The 15,810-nt window shown below is 41.8% G+C and overlaps 1 protein-coding gene across 2 annotated transcripts in view; it reads right to left on the bottom strand.

Moving 5' to 3' along the window:
- Positions 1-1,264: 1,264 nt before the first annotated feature.
- PLEKHA8 (pleckstrin homology domain containing A8) overlaps positions 1,265-15,810 on the bottom strand; it is an 83,247-nt gene continuing 68,701 nt past the window's right edge. The window contains exon 11 of one of the 2 annotated variants that reach the window (XM_064290110.1): positions 1,265-10,653. In XM_064290110.1, the coding sequence (XP_064146180.1) occupies positions 10,456-10,653 (198 nt within the window). In that variant the 3' untranslated portion in view covers positions 1,265-10,455. The remainder of the gene's footprint in view (positions 10,654-15,810) is intronic. The other variant, XM_010587190.3, reaches the window with a different exon arrangement.

Genomic DNA, 15,810 nt, shown 5'->3' with positions numbered 1-15,810 from the left:
TCTTTTCTTCCAAATTGGTGTTATCTGCTCCCCACCCCATTGCCCTTTCTGGCTGTGGTATATTTTGCATAGTTGCCAGGTCATTTCAATTTGCTTGTGCTTAAGGTGAGCAGCTCTGTTCAGACCATCCTTTTGCTTTGATATAGTGTCACCGTGTTCTCCTAGACGTACCTGCCATCTTATCTGATAGCTATTTCTCTTCCCCTCTGAGCTTGTATTCTATGTGCTTCCCTGCATGGGTGATATTCAAAATATTCAACAACCAACATGATACACTGAACGAGCAGAACAAAGGTTGGCCATGGCTCTGGAGCAGGGGCCTGAAGGTTTGTTGCTGAGCCATATGTTACTCCTTTAGTTGCTGGGTTGTGGGGCGATCCAGGGGGGAGTTCTTGGGTGTCAGAGCAGCATGGGACGCTTCAAATAATGGTTATTTACTTTCTGGTATGGACATGTTTCATCATTTTAATAACCAACACAGCCATACCAGTATGCATCAGCCAAATATCAGCCCTGCTTATTTGTGTCTTTGTATGGGGGAGGGAGGAACTGGGCTCTGCTTTGTTTTCCCATACTAGCATTAAATCCTGCACTGGGGTTAATTCCAAATGAGGAGACACCCTTGGGATGTGGATTTTTCCTCTTAATTTAGGGATGAACCAGTTGTTTCTATCCCTCGTTTCATCCATCTCTCCCTATCAACACTCTTCCCTCCAACCCCACTCAGATGAAGTAAGAGACAGAGCTACCCACCCTGACCTAACCCACTGATCAATTTTTTTCCAAAATCTGAGATTTTAATGAGATTCTAGATTTTGCAAGTTTCTCAATGGTGGTGGGATTAGGAGCTCTTCTCATTCTGTCCAGAAAATCTGGTCTCTTTCTTTGGCAATCATCTGTTGAAGTTTATGGCACAAGGACAAAGTTAGGCTTGCAATTGCTGGTGATATTTTTTGAAATTGGTTTTTACTTTTTTAACTTCTTTTTTGGTAGTTTTTTTTTTTTTTTTTTTTTTAGCCTTTAGGGTATAGAGGTTCTGTGACCTGGCCGTATTTATCCTGAGATCCTAAAGTTCAATTTTTAAAGGACTAACCCAGTAGCTCTGGGGTTCTCAATCTGGGCTGCATATTAGAATCACTGGGGAGATTTTTACAATACAGGTAGTCCCCGATTTATGATGTATTCAAGTTACAACAAATTGCACTTACAACTGTCAGGTTTTTTTTTTTTTTTTTTTTTGGGTACATCTTACCGTTAGCAATATGTTGCAGCATGTAATCTGCTGTTATCATTCTCAGATGTTCACTTGCAGATGTCCAATTTTAAGATATACTGTTCAAAACACTGCTGGATTTATAAAGTTACTGACAATAAAAGGCAATCATAATGAAAATTAAAAAAAAAAAAATGACGTATTTGACTCAAGCCAGAATCGACTTAGGATGGAGTCATTGGAATAGAACCCCTTCTTAAGTTGGGGACTAACTGCACCCATAACACTCCCCATCCCAGAGACTTTTTTTGTGCATTAGGTGAAAGTTTATAGAACAAAGTAGTTTCCCATTCAATAGTTTGTACTTAAAGTGTTCCTTGACTTTGGTTTCATTCCCTACAATGTATCAGCACTCCCCCCATTCCCATCCTCGTCTCCCTGTTTCCTTTTGTCCTTGTATTCTATTCCTTTCTTCCTGCCTTCTCATCTGAGCTTTTGGTTAAATGTTGTCCTTTTGATCTTGTATAATTGATTGTTCTAAGGAGCACGTTCCTCTTAACTGTTACTGTTTATTTTACGGGCCTGTCTATGGCTGGCCTGAAAGGTGGTCTCCAGGAATGGCTTCAGTTCCAGGTCAGAAGGGTGTCTTAGGGCCATAGTCTCAGGAGTTCTTCCAGTCCCTGTTAGACCAGCAGATCTGGTCTTTTTTGTGAATTCGATTTTTTTGTTCTATAATTTTTCTCTTGCTCTGTCTGGGACCCACTGTTGTGATCCCAGTCAGAGTGGTCAATAGTGGTAGCGACCACTCTTGTTCTAGACAGAGTTCTAGCTTGTTCTTCGGGTCTCAGGGTTCCCAGAGACTCTTGATTAGCCTGGGTGAAGCCCAGGCATCAGTGGTTTTTAAGGCCTCCAGCGATTTGCAAGTGCAAACAGGGCCGAGAACCATAAACTGGACTTTGCTCTCTAATTGTTCATAGTTTAGATACATTATAAGTATCTGTGATACAAAGATTTTATACTTGCACTGACAAAGCCAAAATATAAAAGAACACATACATTATTTATACTGAGTAGTCAGTCACTCAATTTCTTGTGTAGCCACGGAAGTAGGAGGGAATATAAAAGATATGTATGGTTTTGCTTCGAAAATATTTTTCGTAGCTCGGTAACAGAACCCACTCATCTGCAAGAAGCAAGGACTGCCACCTGAGGTAACACCCAGCTCCTGAGACAGGTATGGAACTTCTACTATGCACAAGGCAGGCACTGCCAGGTGCTGGGTGCACTGACTTGAATAAAGTGAAGTTAATGATTTAGTGAGGGAGGCGGCTAGCCAATAACTAAACACCAATACTAATACACCAAATAATTTGTCTATTCACCTTGGAATCATGCTTCTACTCTCGAATTCTAAGTAACATGGTATAGTCTAGAAATGTAGTAGGTGTTTAGAAATTAAAGAGATGGCTTGGATTTACTGTATCTGATTTGAGGAGAGACTCAATCGAGGCAGATTTCCAAACATGCTCTCTTTCTGAGTGATCTCAGTTCATCCTCCAGGAAGCTTATTTTTTCACGGTCCTCAGTACCCCAGAGGGCAGAGCAGAAAGACAGAAACTGACTCCCTTCACACAACTTCCTCCAGAGCATACTGGCATGGAGACGGCAGTACTGATGTTTATGATTTAAAAGAAAAGAGCAATTACACAAAGGATCCTGGTGTTTAGTGGGGGGAATTGTCCATAACTTAGAATAAGCAAAGCTCACCCAGGCAGACTCCGGGTCTGAATAGATACTCGCATTTTACACCATGAGGATGACAGTTGTGGTGACTCTTCAAGGTAGGCCATTTTGGTTTTTCTTTAAGGTTTGCCCATATTCAGTGTGGAACAATGATGCAGGTACTTGTCATAGTGATAGCTTCAAGGGGCAGAAGTTCACTAAAACTAATGTAAGGAAAAGGTCAGGGCAGGGTATTGTAAAGGTACAGATATCTCAAGAAAACAAATCCTAGGGCATAAAACAAGACTTCCTGAGATCTGGAACTAGGAAACGGGAAGTCAGCATACAAGGAAACTGCTGGGGCACCCCTGGCGACTACCCGATCGACCCATCCTTGCTTCTTTGTGCCTGCATCCTTTCTCTCTCACCAGCTTTCTCTTCTTCCTCCTCTTGGCCCACACTTGGCCACTCCAGCTGGACTCCACATGACCCTTTTGTTCTAGCACCTAGCATACTTGACTCCAGTTTCTCTCTCTTCCTTCCAATTTCCCAGAAATCCTAATAGGCCCAGCTCATGTGCTTAAAAGGCTGGAAAGGAGGGGTCAAGAGGGCAATAGGTGGGAAGAGTCTCTGAGAAGGGGGTGTACACGGGCTAGCATCCCAATACAAGTTATACATATCTATACTTCTACATATATCTTAACATCCACTGGGAGGACTGAATTGTATCTATCTCCTAAAAATATGTGTTGTAAATCCTAAGCCCCTGTACCTGTGGATGCAATCCCATTTGGGAATAGGACTTTCTTTGTTATGTTAATGAGATCATATCAGTGTAGGGTGTGTTTTAAGCCCATCACTTTTGAGCTCTAAAAGAGTAGATTAGGCAGAGAAGCAACCACAGATGGGGAAAGACAGATGCTACACCACCTGAAGATCACCAAGAAATTGAGGAACAATTTCTGTTATTGCAGCACTAGATACCTAAGACATCCATGAAGTATATTAAGAGAGAAAACCTGACAAGTTCAACCTACTCTGGTATCCCATGACAGGCAAAAAGTATCTGCTATTGAATGTAAACTGACGTAGCACACAGCCAGGCAAACATACTATTCTCAGCAAATCTATCTCCCACCTGTTCAGCAAATGTTTTCTTTGAAAACAAGGAAACCAGGCCAAAGAGGAGCACGTCACCTGTGGAAGAAGCTAGTCTCCCTAGAGTCCTTACAACACCCAGAGTAGGGCAATTACATAGGTTGTTTGATGCTTCAAAATTAACTTTTGTTTAGGTTTTAAAAAGGTTCTGTAAGGATTTTGGAGCTTGGCTGCCTGGGTTTGTAGCCTGGCTCTACTCTTCTTTAGCTATGGGACCTTGGGTGAGAGGCATGCCCTTTCCGTGCCTCAGTTTTCTCCTTCATAACACGAGGATAACAATAGCTCCCACCCTACAGAGGTATTAGGATCAAACATGCTAATACTGGTGAAGGCTTAGAACCGTGCCTGGCAGATAGCACTCGTTCCATAAATTATACTTATTATTGACATATTTCATTAAGCAGAAACATACACACACATACACTTGACCAAATACTTGAAAAATAAGTTTATTATAACGAACAAATATAAAATCTGACAGATGTCTTCAGACATTTTTGCAAAAAAAGTAAAGCCCTCCCCGGTTACCCTCCCCACAAAATACAGAGTAAGAACCTTGGCAGAGAAACAATGCAAACCTAAACATGAAATTATCATTCATTGCTTGGTCCTGAAAGGTTCCAACATTATATTCTAAGTAAAGGTCCATTATAATTAAGAAATCGACAAGCCACTTGACATTTCTGTAGTTTAACTTGCCTTCTACTGTCATTATGATGCTCATTCGAAATGCTGAGGGACGACAACAGGTAAGACCGTGTGACAGATACTCAAAGTGCATGGATCTATGAAACCACAAACATTTGAGGTAAGAACACTGGGTGTGGAATTAAATGCTGACTTAAAAAAATTAATCCAATGACATCTTTCTATGTACATTTTAGCCTTTGGCATCTGGTCTCACATATTCCTTCTCTATATAGACTTCATTTTGCTCAATCTCTAATCAGGTTAAATTTATCTTAACACATTTCTCATCTCACACAGATTGTCCACAGCCAATTCATATGAGGTAGTTGGGCTGTTTAATGACATTCTTCTGCAATTCTCATGACACATGGGAATCATACATTAAACATGTCATGGAACTATCTTGTTAACCTATTAGGAAGCAAAAGAATTACTTCTAGATCCCCTTCTTAGCGTCACTGATTCCACATACATCTATAAACAGACACACCTACGCAGGAGTCTGTGTGGATGAGATCGGCTTTGCAAGGGGTACTGACCATGCCAGGGTGCTTTCTTTTATAATGTATCAGGAAGAAATACTGACCACATGTTAAAATATGCAAATATTTAAAACAAGCAGGATTTCCTTCTTACATTCTTATATAGATCAGCTGAAAACATTGGTTCACTCTGAAAAAGTAATTATTAAGGGTAACCAAAGACTTCTTTAAACTTTCATATTACAGAGTAGTAGTGTTTTTTCCTTTCAATTAAGGGCTCTAAAAAAGCAGCGGAGGAAAAAGATCGACACATGCTTCCACTGTTCCCGAGAGGTACTGTCAATGATCATTTCAGTCATGCTCTGGAGTGCCTTGATGCAGCGGTGCAACGAGAACCCATGCAAACAGGACTACAGATGGGGACAGGATGGGAGCTGCGAGTGTTTACAGGGAAAGTCTAGTGAACAGTATGCTTATGGACTTGTTGAAAGGTCTCCTAACGATTTTGTAATAGAAGCAGTCTTAAAATACCATTAGACAGCTAAGTGAATTTTTTTTTATATCATTACTATGAAACCCCTGAGTAAGCAACTGCAGATTACAAAGGGACACACAGAAGCAGAACATATTTCTAAATAAAGCATTCTATGTGCATTTCACAGGGATACAGGCTTATTGTGTACAGGCTACACAAGACCACAAAGAGCATCTGATATCAGGCCCTCTAAGACCAAACACATGAGCTCCGCTAACAGAAAAATGGCTTAAAATAGATTGTATTTACTTAGAAATTCTAAATCTAAAAAATTTTAAATTTAAAAAAGGTTGATGGGTCACTTTTTAAAAAGAAACATTACGGTGGGTCAGCTAGTTTTAAAACCTCTGACTAAAATCAGGAGCAGCTGATTTTAATCGATGATTCAGAAATGCACCATTATGTAACCAACTTCTTGTAGGACATGGTAATTTAGTAGGAAAAAAAGTAAAAAGAGTTTTCCTCCAGAAAGTTTCCAAAATGCCTCACAGCATTGTACATCGCTCACGACCCTCTGGCTTTCTCTAGTGCCTCACCTAAGATTTCTCTACATGTATGATTTTCACAATCAGGTGAAATTTCCTGAATAAGAATTCTCTTACCTTAGTGGTTTCCTTCACCTCAGGGCGAATGAAATGTACTTTATGTATTGGTCCCCTACCACATATTTTTCATAATTAAAGACACTGTTCTGAAAATATAAACTTGAAAGCATTAACCTTTTGGACATATATGTGCAATTAGTAATCCAAGAGAAGACGGCCAAGGTTTGAGCAGCTCTCATTTCCTCACGAACCGCCGTTCTCACCTTGTGACGCTCCCCTACTTTACAACTACAGATGGGAACAGGACTCTCTAAGATGCTCTTGCAATCTGACATGGGAGGGGAGTGGAATCCCTAACCCTGGGCTAGGTGTGGACCACATGCTCTCTGTATGTGTAGAAGACGCTGCTGAGGAACGAGGCAGAAAGAACAGCTAAAAGGGGGCTAGATCTGGTGCTCTGATGGGGGCAGTGCCGGCAATCTTCAGTGGCAGAGGGGAGGAAGAGAGAGGAGCAAGGCTGAACTATGGAGTTACCCAGAACCCTGTATCCCTTCTTGTAGAGTTTGGAATCCACCAGGCACTCCTTGGAAACCCCATGGGGCAGTTTTACTCTGTCCTATAGGGCTGCTATGATTTGGAATCGACTCAACGGCAACGGGTTTGGTTTGGTTTTGCTTATTGTGGAATATTATATTTGGGAAGCTTCATGTTCAGAATGGCACACAAATAATGGTGACGGGGCTTCTTGAACCACTACTTACATCCTAATGAGTACTGCCCTTCAAGGTAGATTTCCTGGGGACTGACACTCTCCGCTTTGTGACAGCCCCTCTTCTGGAACTCGTTTAGAAGTTGTATCAAGAGCTGATGAGAAAATCATCTCTGCTTGATAGTTAAAAGTTGGTTTTGCAACAGGTGTCCCTCCAACTTAACATTTTCCCCCAGGATTACGTTTAATAAATCAAATGTGCCTTCAAATGACAAAAGACTTGCCATCATCGAAAGGACTTTGTTCAGTTCAACAAACAACTAGTATGTGTGAGGCCTTGCTTCTACCAGGGGAGACATGCAAGCATGATGAAGTAATGTGCGTGAAGCACTCTGTAAGGAGTCATCTACATGTTGCTTATTGCCTTCTTCTAATACATAGAAGACACATTACCTTTTTCTTCAGGTATTCTCTAAAGGTTACTCTAGAAAAGGAATCCTAAAAATATTTTCAGCAATGAGAGCAAAGTGATTACTCAGGCAACAAACATACTAGATTTTTCTTATCTCCTCTTAATGTCAGGGTAAAAGAAAGCTTAGGTGTCCCAGAAACCTTGGAGGATTATGGAGAAAAAACTTCAAGTATCTTTTCTCATTGCCCCCCTCTTAGAAAGTAACTGCAAATTAGCACAAATTACTACCTTAACTAAAATGGGGAAGCAAATAACGCAGATTCAGGCGGAAGCTCTGACTCTGCCAAGCTTCATTCAGGTCAAGTTGAATTTATAGTAGAGTATTAGACTCAATTTCTAATTATTTTGTTTTAAGAGCTTCATATATCTTAGGTAAAGCAAACAGGCTCTAGTGAGGAAAATGCCTATCAAAAAATATTATCCCTTTTGATTAGAAAATATAAACTTAATCGGGTTAGTCAATTATTCTGATCTGGGTTTCCAATGATCTGAGGTAATATCAAATGCTTCTTTCCCAGAAAGCGGAGTCGAATACATCTAGGCAGTACCTACACTGCGAAGTGGCCAGGCGGAGCAGCTTTCTTTTTGGCTGCAGTCAGAGCAGCAGCTGCAAATCTGAGGAATTTTCAGTGTGCCCACCTCCTCTCCCAGAGATTCCATGAGTTCAGCTGAGGTGACTGGGAGAACCAACAGTTTCTAGAACTGTCATGTTTCAGAACACTTATAATCTCCTGCTATCATACCCTCCAAAGGGCACGATACCTAAAGTACCTTCATTCAAAGTACAAGAAAAAGACTAGCTGCTTTCTCTTTTCCCCCACAGGAGGCTATGTCAAATGCAGAAGTCTCAATTATCCCCTCATCCCACCATCATACACATGAGCCAGAGAAGGAGCACCACAATAGATACTCAAGGGAGTGGGGAGAAAAACAACACACAACACACACATCTCAGCAGCTGCCAACAGCAAATGGTAAAATACAAAATAATCGACATCATTCTAGCACCCCAGTCTTAAAACATTTGATGTTGCTTTTCTAAATTTAAGTATTTTCCAGAAGACCTTATGTGGGCAGAGTACCTGCTCCATTAATTTGAGCGAAATAAATGCCTATTTGTTTAGAGACAGACAAAAGACAAAATCTGCACCCCTCCCTACAAGAGCCTCTCTGCCTAAGAGGGGGGACTCTCTTTGCCCCCCAGGGATTTGCAGCCTAACAGCTGCCTCAGGAGCTGCTCAGGTGGCCTCCACCTGTGCCCCCTGGAGAACTCACCTGCCTGGGGAACACTCTCAAGCTGGAACCTCCATCCTGTGGCTAGAAGGAAGTCGTGTCTAATGGGGGAAGGCACCCGTGGCTCTTCTCCTATGCACACTCCTGGCAGAGTGGCCTGCTACAGAGCAGGGCCACAATTTTGGCATCGCACTTTTGAAGAGACTGCCTATTCAAGGTTGTTTGATGAAATATTCAAGTCCCATCTTTAAACTCTGACACTGTCCTAAAGCTTTCTGAGATTGCTAAGCAGCTGCATTTCATTTGCTTTGCTCTGGTACTGAGTCGAAGCCAAGATTTATCAGAGTGCACACTCAGAACCGTGGTCCCTGATGCAGTGCCAAGCTTGCTGGCTGGGCCCGATGCTGCGTCAATTAAAAATGCTGCCAAGTCAACTCGCACCCCTTCTCGTTCTCCTTTTGATTATTTTATTTAAAGGACAGCCTTTGGAACAAAAGGGCACATAATTTAGTTCCTGCAGAAGACTGGGGAGTCTGTACACTAGAATTTAATCTAGTGGTTCTTCAACTCTGGTTGTGGAAGAATCACCTGGGAAGTTTGTTAAAATGCAGATTCCTGAGTTCTACCCCTAAGGTCCTGGTTCTTCAGGTCAGGGTAAGGCCTGGGAATCTACTTTTTAAACAAGCACTCCATATGATTTTGATGCAGAGGTGGTCCACAGACCACAATGAGAAAAACACACAACATTAAAAAAAAACAAACAAACACTGGCTTTCCTGAAATTTCTTTCCACTTTGAAATCTTTGGAGACATGTGTTTAAGTCCTGGTTCCTCTATTTAGAGGCTGTGTGACTGAGCAAATCACTTAGCCTCTAAGCCTTACTTCTGAAATAGGGTAATGGTCCCTTTGGATGTCACATTTTTGCTGTGATGCCCAAATGAGCTCATGCGTGAGAAAGCACTAGATGTGTGTCATCTCAGATTGTGTGCCCCACCTCTCCTGGCCTGGTGTGAGGGCATGCCAGTCATCTCTAGGGAGTCACAGTCTCCCAGTTGGAAACAGGGATGGTACTCCTTGTCACTGTCTTATTCACCTCCCACAATCACATGATCACACCTGTGACTGTGATCTCAACACCTTGACTACACAGGCTCTACTCGCCAACAGAACCCTAGAGAAGAGAACCCACTGAAGAACCAAGAATAACAGCAAACTCTACCTTTCAATAGTTTCAACAAAAGGGCTTACACTCCCTCTGAGTGTTGAGTCTAAGCTGGTTTAAACACTGGCTATAAATTATACTCACTGATAGAGAATTTGTTCATTTTCAGCTTGGGTTTGGGTGGCCCATTAAAAATAAAACAAAACACAATGTTAACAAATTCATTTGTCAAATCTGCTCCTGTAACTTGCTGTTGAAGTCTGTAATAGCAAAACAGAGCTTAGCTATATGATTTTGGTTTCCAGTTGGCCCTTTGAACTGAAATATATAGCACCTTGATTTTTAAACACACAAAACACATACGCATTTTTAAAAATTATATATAAAAGCACTGAGTTTTGCCTCCTGCTCTCCATCCCCCAAAGGAAGGGGTTGGAGAGGATAGAAGGTGTTGCTGAAAATTAAGTGGGGCAACAAAACACTTTAGCAAACTTTATTCCCTGAAGTTAGGAGGAGGCGCTGTCCTGCAGACGTCATACCACCTCGTCAGACTCTAGTCCATGGACCTCGTATAAAGTGTCCAGTATTGCCAGCTGCTTTTCCATGGCAGGGAGGTAAAGGCTGAGGTCCCTCTGCATCCCAATACTGAAGGCTTCTTTCTGGTGGTCACCTTCCTTTATGGTTAATGCAGCCACAAAATCTTCATAAGATGGAGCTGCCCTCAGAGCTAACTGCAAAAGAACTGCCCGTGAGAATCTGCAGCGTTTGTGTCTCTCTTGCACATTCATTCTTGAGTGTGTACAAACACACACACACACACACAGACGCAATGCTAAGGGTGAAGAAATAGGAATATACTCCTCTAATTGCTAGACTCTAAAATTATGTGTCTAGCACCAAGTCAAACACCTTTAAGGCCAGAAGAGGCAAGTGTGCACTAGGGCCATTTTAAAGAATAATGCCCTGAAGTCAGGGAATGCTGAGAGAGAGCTTGAGCAAAGTTCCCTTCTTATTTACAGTATAATCTTGGACCCTTAAGTTCATCTACATGCGTGCTACTATCACAATCTTTGTTCCCACACGGCCAGCCTCCTAGGGCACCTAGTTCTCCAATCTGCATCTCATCTCTACATATGCTTCTCTGTACATCTCCTACTTCCCTCTGCACCGATAATACTTTCTTTGTACCCCTGAATATTTTCTAAAAGGGAAGGGAGCTAACATTTGTTGTTTGCTTGTGTACTGTTTTTTTTTTTTTTTTAACATTATATAGATTATATAAAAACCCTGAAAAATAGATGTTATTACATCTCCATTTTACAGATAAGGTCACCCAGCTTATGAGTGCCAGAACTGGGATCTGAATTTGGAATCATTTCTGTGCATTTTCAGCTTGACCATGTTTCTTCCCTGATGGAGGATTTCCTAGGCTCCTTATACTCCTCTTCCCTCTACTGGCCAACTGTTATTCCCTAACCTTGCTAAATCCTGCTTTCTGACATTCACCAGTTTGGCTCTGCTGAGATCTCTGGATGCTTTTTGTATTATCTTGAATTATCATTTCCAGTTGCTTCCCTGAGCTTTCTTATGCTTTGGAAGGCTTTGAGAATCAGTCTAACTCTTCTTGCAGTAAGAGAGTGATGGTGTTATCATACACCGGCTAAAGTACAGGCTTAAGTCAAGCAGACCTAGATTCGGATCCCAGAATTTTCATGTATTTTTTTGAGAAATATGAGCAAAGTACTTAAACACCTAGAACCTCAGTTTCTTCATGGGTAGACAAGGACTAACATCACTTTCCTTATTTTAAGGATTAATGGAAAATGTATAGTGTCTAGCCTATTGCCTGATGCATAATAAAATATTCAAATAATGTTTGGTACTCAAGACAGAGAGAGAACAAAAAACGAAGGGATGACAATTATCTAAGAATGTAACATGAGAAAACCTCTCAGAACTGAAGGATGTGAATCTCTAGGTTTAAAGACCTAACCAAGAGCTCAGCACGATGACTGATAAGACCAAAAGGGTACATCATGAAATTTTAGAACACGGGGATAAAGCAAAGATCATTAAAGCATCCAGAACTGGGGGTGAGGAACAGTTTATATACAATGGAGCAGGAAATTGAATGACACTGGATTTTATAATTGTATCACTGGAAGCTGGAAGACAGTGGAGTAATGACTTCAAAACTGTGAGGGAAAATTATTATTAACCTAGAATTCTATACATAACTGAACTATCACTATAGAAAAAGAGGCAGAATACAGACATTTTCAAATGTGCAGGAACTAAAAAATCTAGTTCCCTTGAACCTTTTCTTAGGAAGTTACTGCAGGATGGACGTCACTGAAATGAAGACTTAAGTCAAAATAGTAAGTTGTAGAACCTAGGAAATGATATTGGGATTGGGTAGGGAATCTAATGTAGAGTAAGTTGTGAGGGAGAGTCCTAGGCCAATAGCAGTACATCAGGCCAGAAGAACAATTAATTCAGAGTGGACTAAAAGTGTAGAACTTTCTGGAAGGGATATTGGGGAGGGGGGAAAGGGAGGAAGAACAGACAATCTGATATATTTGCAAGCTCTGAATGATGGTCATTTTAGAGATCTGATAGTAAGGGGGAAAATATAAAAACTGTGTAAGAAAAAAATCATAGAATTTTGGCGCATCATAATAACGTTAACACTGACAACTGACTGAACCAAAATTTGTGATACACCTGTACTGGGAAGGTGGGACAGGGGACGTGGGCTAGGGGCAGGGAGGTCTAAGAGGGCTAAATTCTAATCTATTGTAACAGAAAGTCAACATTAGTGACTAAAATTAACAAAGCTACCAAGAACAGGGAACAGTTTTAGAAATGCAGAAGCAAATACTGGAAGAAATAGCTATGTTGTTGAAAGTGGTAGCATTTGTGGAGTAAGTCTGGGAAGTAGGGATGCTGTTTTTGTTAAAAACCTTTTTTGCACTTTTATTTTGAAAAAAATCCCATGTATATGTGTTTAAGGAGAATAAAACATTTTTAAGTTTCTCCAGAGTGGGGCCCAGAACTATGTACTTCTCAAAGGCGCCTAGGGGACTGTGATACAGCCAAGTCCACTTGGGAACCAATGACAGAACTCAACTCTCTGGTTTGACTGAAGAGGAAAGTAAAGGCCAAAAGGGTCACATGAGGGCTGGTTAGAGACCAGGCTGGAGGCAGAGCCTGGACCAGGTGTCAGTTCAGTAGATTACAACTGCTTCAAGATAAAAGTTCATTATTTGGCTGGCAAGTAAGTCAAATTTCCTTGTGCAACTTAGATCAGCTGAACTGAATTTGGCTCTGCTAACTGGCACATGTTGGGACACCCAAAAGAACCTTCCAAAGTAGCGATTATTTGTAGAATAATAGTAGAGAAGCTGAAAGGGCCAATCTAACTACAGATTTAACTCCTTATTCATAACTCTGTTGCCAAATGCCTGACGTAATCTATCTTCTTAAAAAGCAGCAACCATGGCCAAAATGGCAGAATAGACAGACACTTCTGGAGAGCCCTCTTACAACAAAGACCTGAAAAAACAAGTGAAACGAGTATATTTATGTCAAGCTTGGAGCCGTGAACATCAAAGGCCAGGCCAGAAAATGAACTGAGGGGCAGGGGGAAGAAGAGACGGTTCAGAGGCAGAGAGGAGTTACCGGACCTGAATCGCAGGGAGCCCTCAGGCACCATCCCCAGGAGCGGCGGCAGGCTGGAACTAGCCTTCAGCTGCAGTTTCATCAGGGAGAAGCAGCCAGCCACACAGCCTACTCACATGCCTCCGGAACCTGAGTGCTCTCGGCAAAAGCTAAGGGCTTGCGTATATCTTCCCGTGCCTCCCCCCCACAAGCAGGCTTCAGCGGCTGATTTCCCTGGGCCTAAGATAGGTCCTGTTGAGCACCTAGAGCCATCTTCCCGGCCTTGGAGAAGGAATAAATTTGCAATTTGGGGAAAAGATAATTTGCCAGCTCCACTAACTGGGGGAGCTCAGGACAAGCGGCTCCTGTCCAGGCATAAATGGACTTTGAGTACCTTTCCCCTCTGTATGGACCTGTGTGGGCCTATTTCAGAACAATAGGCCCTTGTTGGTAGACTACAACTGTTTTAGCTGTGTGGTGGAGAGGTGGGTGTTTGATGTTTGACATTGTTTTGCCTATTAAACAGGGTCCTCACCTACCCACACCAGGGGCCTAAGGGCTGGTGGCTCCATTCAGGTCACCCAGCCACCTGCGACAGGGGTCCAAAGATAACTGGTACCTCCTAGTCCTTATAACCAAAAACACTGGGTGCCCATGGTCTGTCTGCAGAACCCACCCACCTGTACGCTGTAGGGAACAGGGACACGCTTTCCTCAGAGACACGTGAGGGACAATTCTCAGCTCCCTGCCTTGTTCAGATTGTGACCCCCTGCTGCAACCAGATACTGGTACATACACCAATCACCCCTGCCCCTCTAAGACTGTAGGACAGAGCCTGTACCACACTCTTGGTGATCAGCTACCTGGAAACCTGAGCTGAAGTCATACAAGAAAAGTGAATGGACTCCTAGACTGATACACCTGGTAACAGGTCTAGCCATCTGGGGACAGGACGTCAGAGCTCCAAAGGCAAAAATAATCAAGCTAGCTCACTCAAGCAACCCATTTGGGCATACCAAAACAAAGCAAAGCAAGAAGCTACGACACAGTAAGCAACCATAAACTAATACAGTAACTTATAGATGGCTTGGCGACAACAGTCAATATCAAGTCACATAAAGAAACAGAACATGATCACCTCAACAAGCTCTCAAAACAAAGAATCAAGGGATCTTCTCGATGAAAGTGCTTCCTGGAATTACCAGAGGCAGAATACAAAACATTAATATACAGACTTAATTGTCTGACTGAGACTAGAAGGACCCCAGTGGTCACGACCCCCAGACCTTCTGTTGGCCCAGGACAGGAACCATTCCCACAGCCAAATCTTCAGACAGAGATTGGACTGGACAAAGGGATGGAGAGGGATGCTGGTGAGGAGTGAGCATCTTGGTCAGGTGGACATTTGAGACTATGCTGGCATCTTCTGTCTGAAGGGTAGAGGGGGTTAGAAGTTGGGAGAATGGACACAAAAGGAGAGAGTGGAGGGAGGGAACGGGCTGTCTCATTTGAGGGAGAGCAATTGGGAGTATGTAGGTTTTCGTGTGAGAGACTGAAACTTGATTTGTAAACTTTCACTTAAAGCACAATAAAAAAAAAAAAAAAGCAGCAACCTAAAAACAGTTATTGGCAATACTATCAAGAGTCTTCAAAACGTGCTTACTCTATAACCTTGAGTATATTACCTCATCTCTGTGTCTCAGATTTTTTCATCTATATACAGAGAAAATAAGAGAATCCATCTCAGAGTTATGAGATCAATAACTTTATGCATATAAAGTGCTTAACACAATGTCTAGTAATGGAAAAATATATAAAAAAATTATATATGTATGTTTTTTTATAAATTACTCAAAAATACAAGTTGTTGTGGCTTTTGGTATCAGACACAGCAATTCTTTTAGGAATTTATTTTGGGGAAATAAAAATTTTAGTCAAAGATGCATATAAACAAATGCTGTTCTATTTGTAATAACCAATTTAGAAGCGGCTTAAATTTCCAACACAGATTAGGCAAGGAGTCCCTGGGTGACAGAAACCGTTAAGTGTTTGATGACTAGCTGAAAGGTTGGTGGTTCAAACCCACCCCCATCCAACAATAATCAATCGTTATGAAAATCTAGGATCGTTTTCATTGGGGTGAGAGTCTAGGTCTGTGCTGAGTCCCTGGGTGGTGCAACTGGTTAAGCACTCAACTACTAGTCAAATGACTGGCGGTTTGAATCCAC

The sequence above is a fragment of the Loxodonta africana genome, chromosome 8, assembly GCF_030014295.1.
Source record: "Loxodonta africana isolate mLoxAfr1 chromosome 8, mLoxAfr1.hap2, whole genome shotgun sequence".
Lineage (NCBI taxonomy): Eukaryota > Metazoa > Chordata > Mammalia > Proboscidea > Elephantidae > Loxodonta > Loxodonta africana.
The sequence above is the reverse complement of the archived record's forward strand: the minus strand, read 5'-3'. Positions and strand labels throughout refer to the sequence as shown.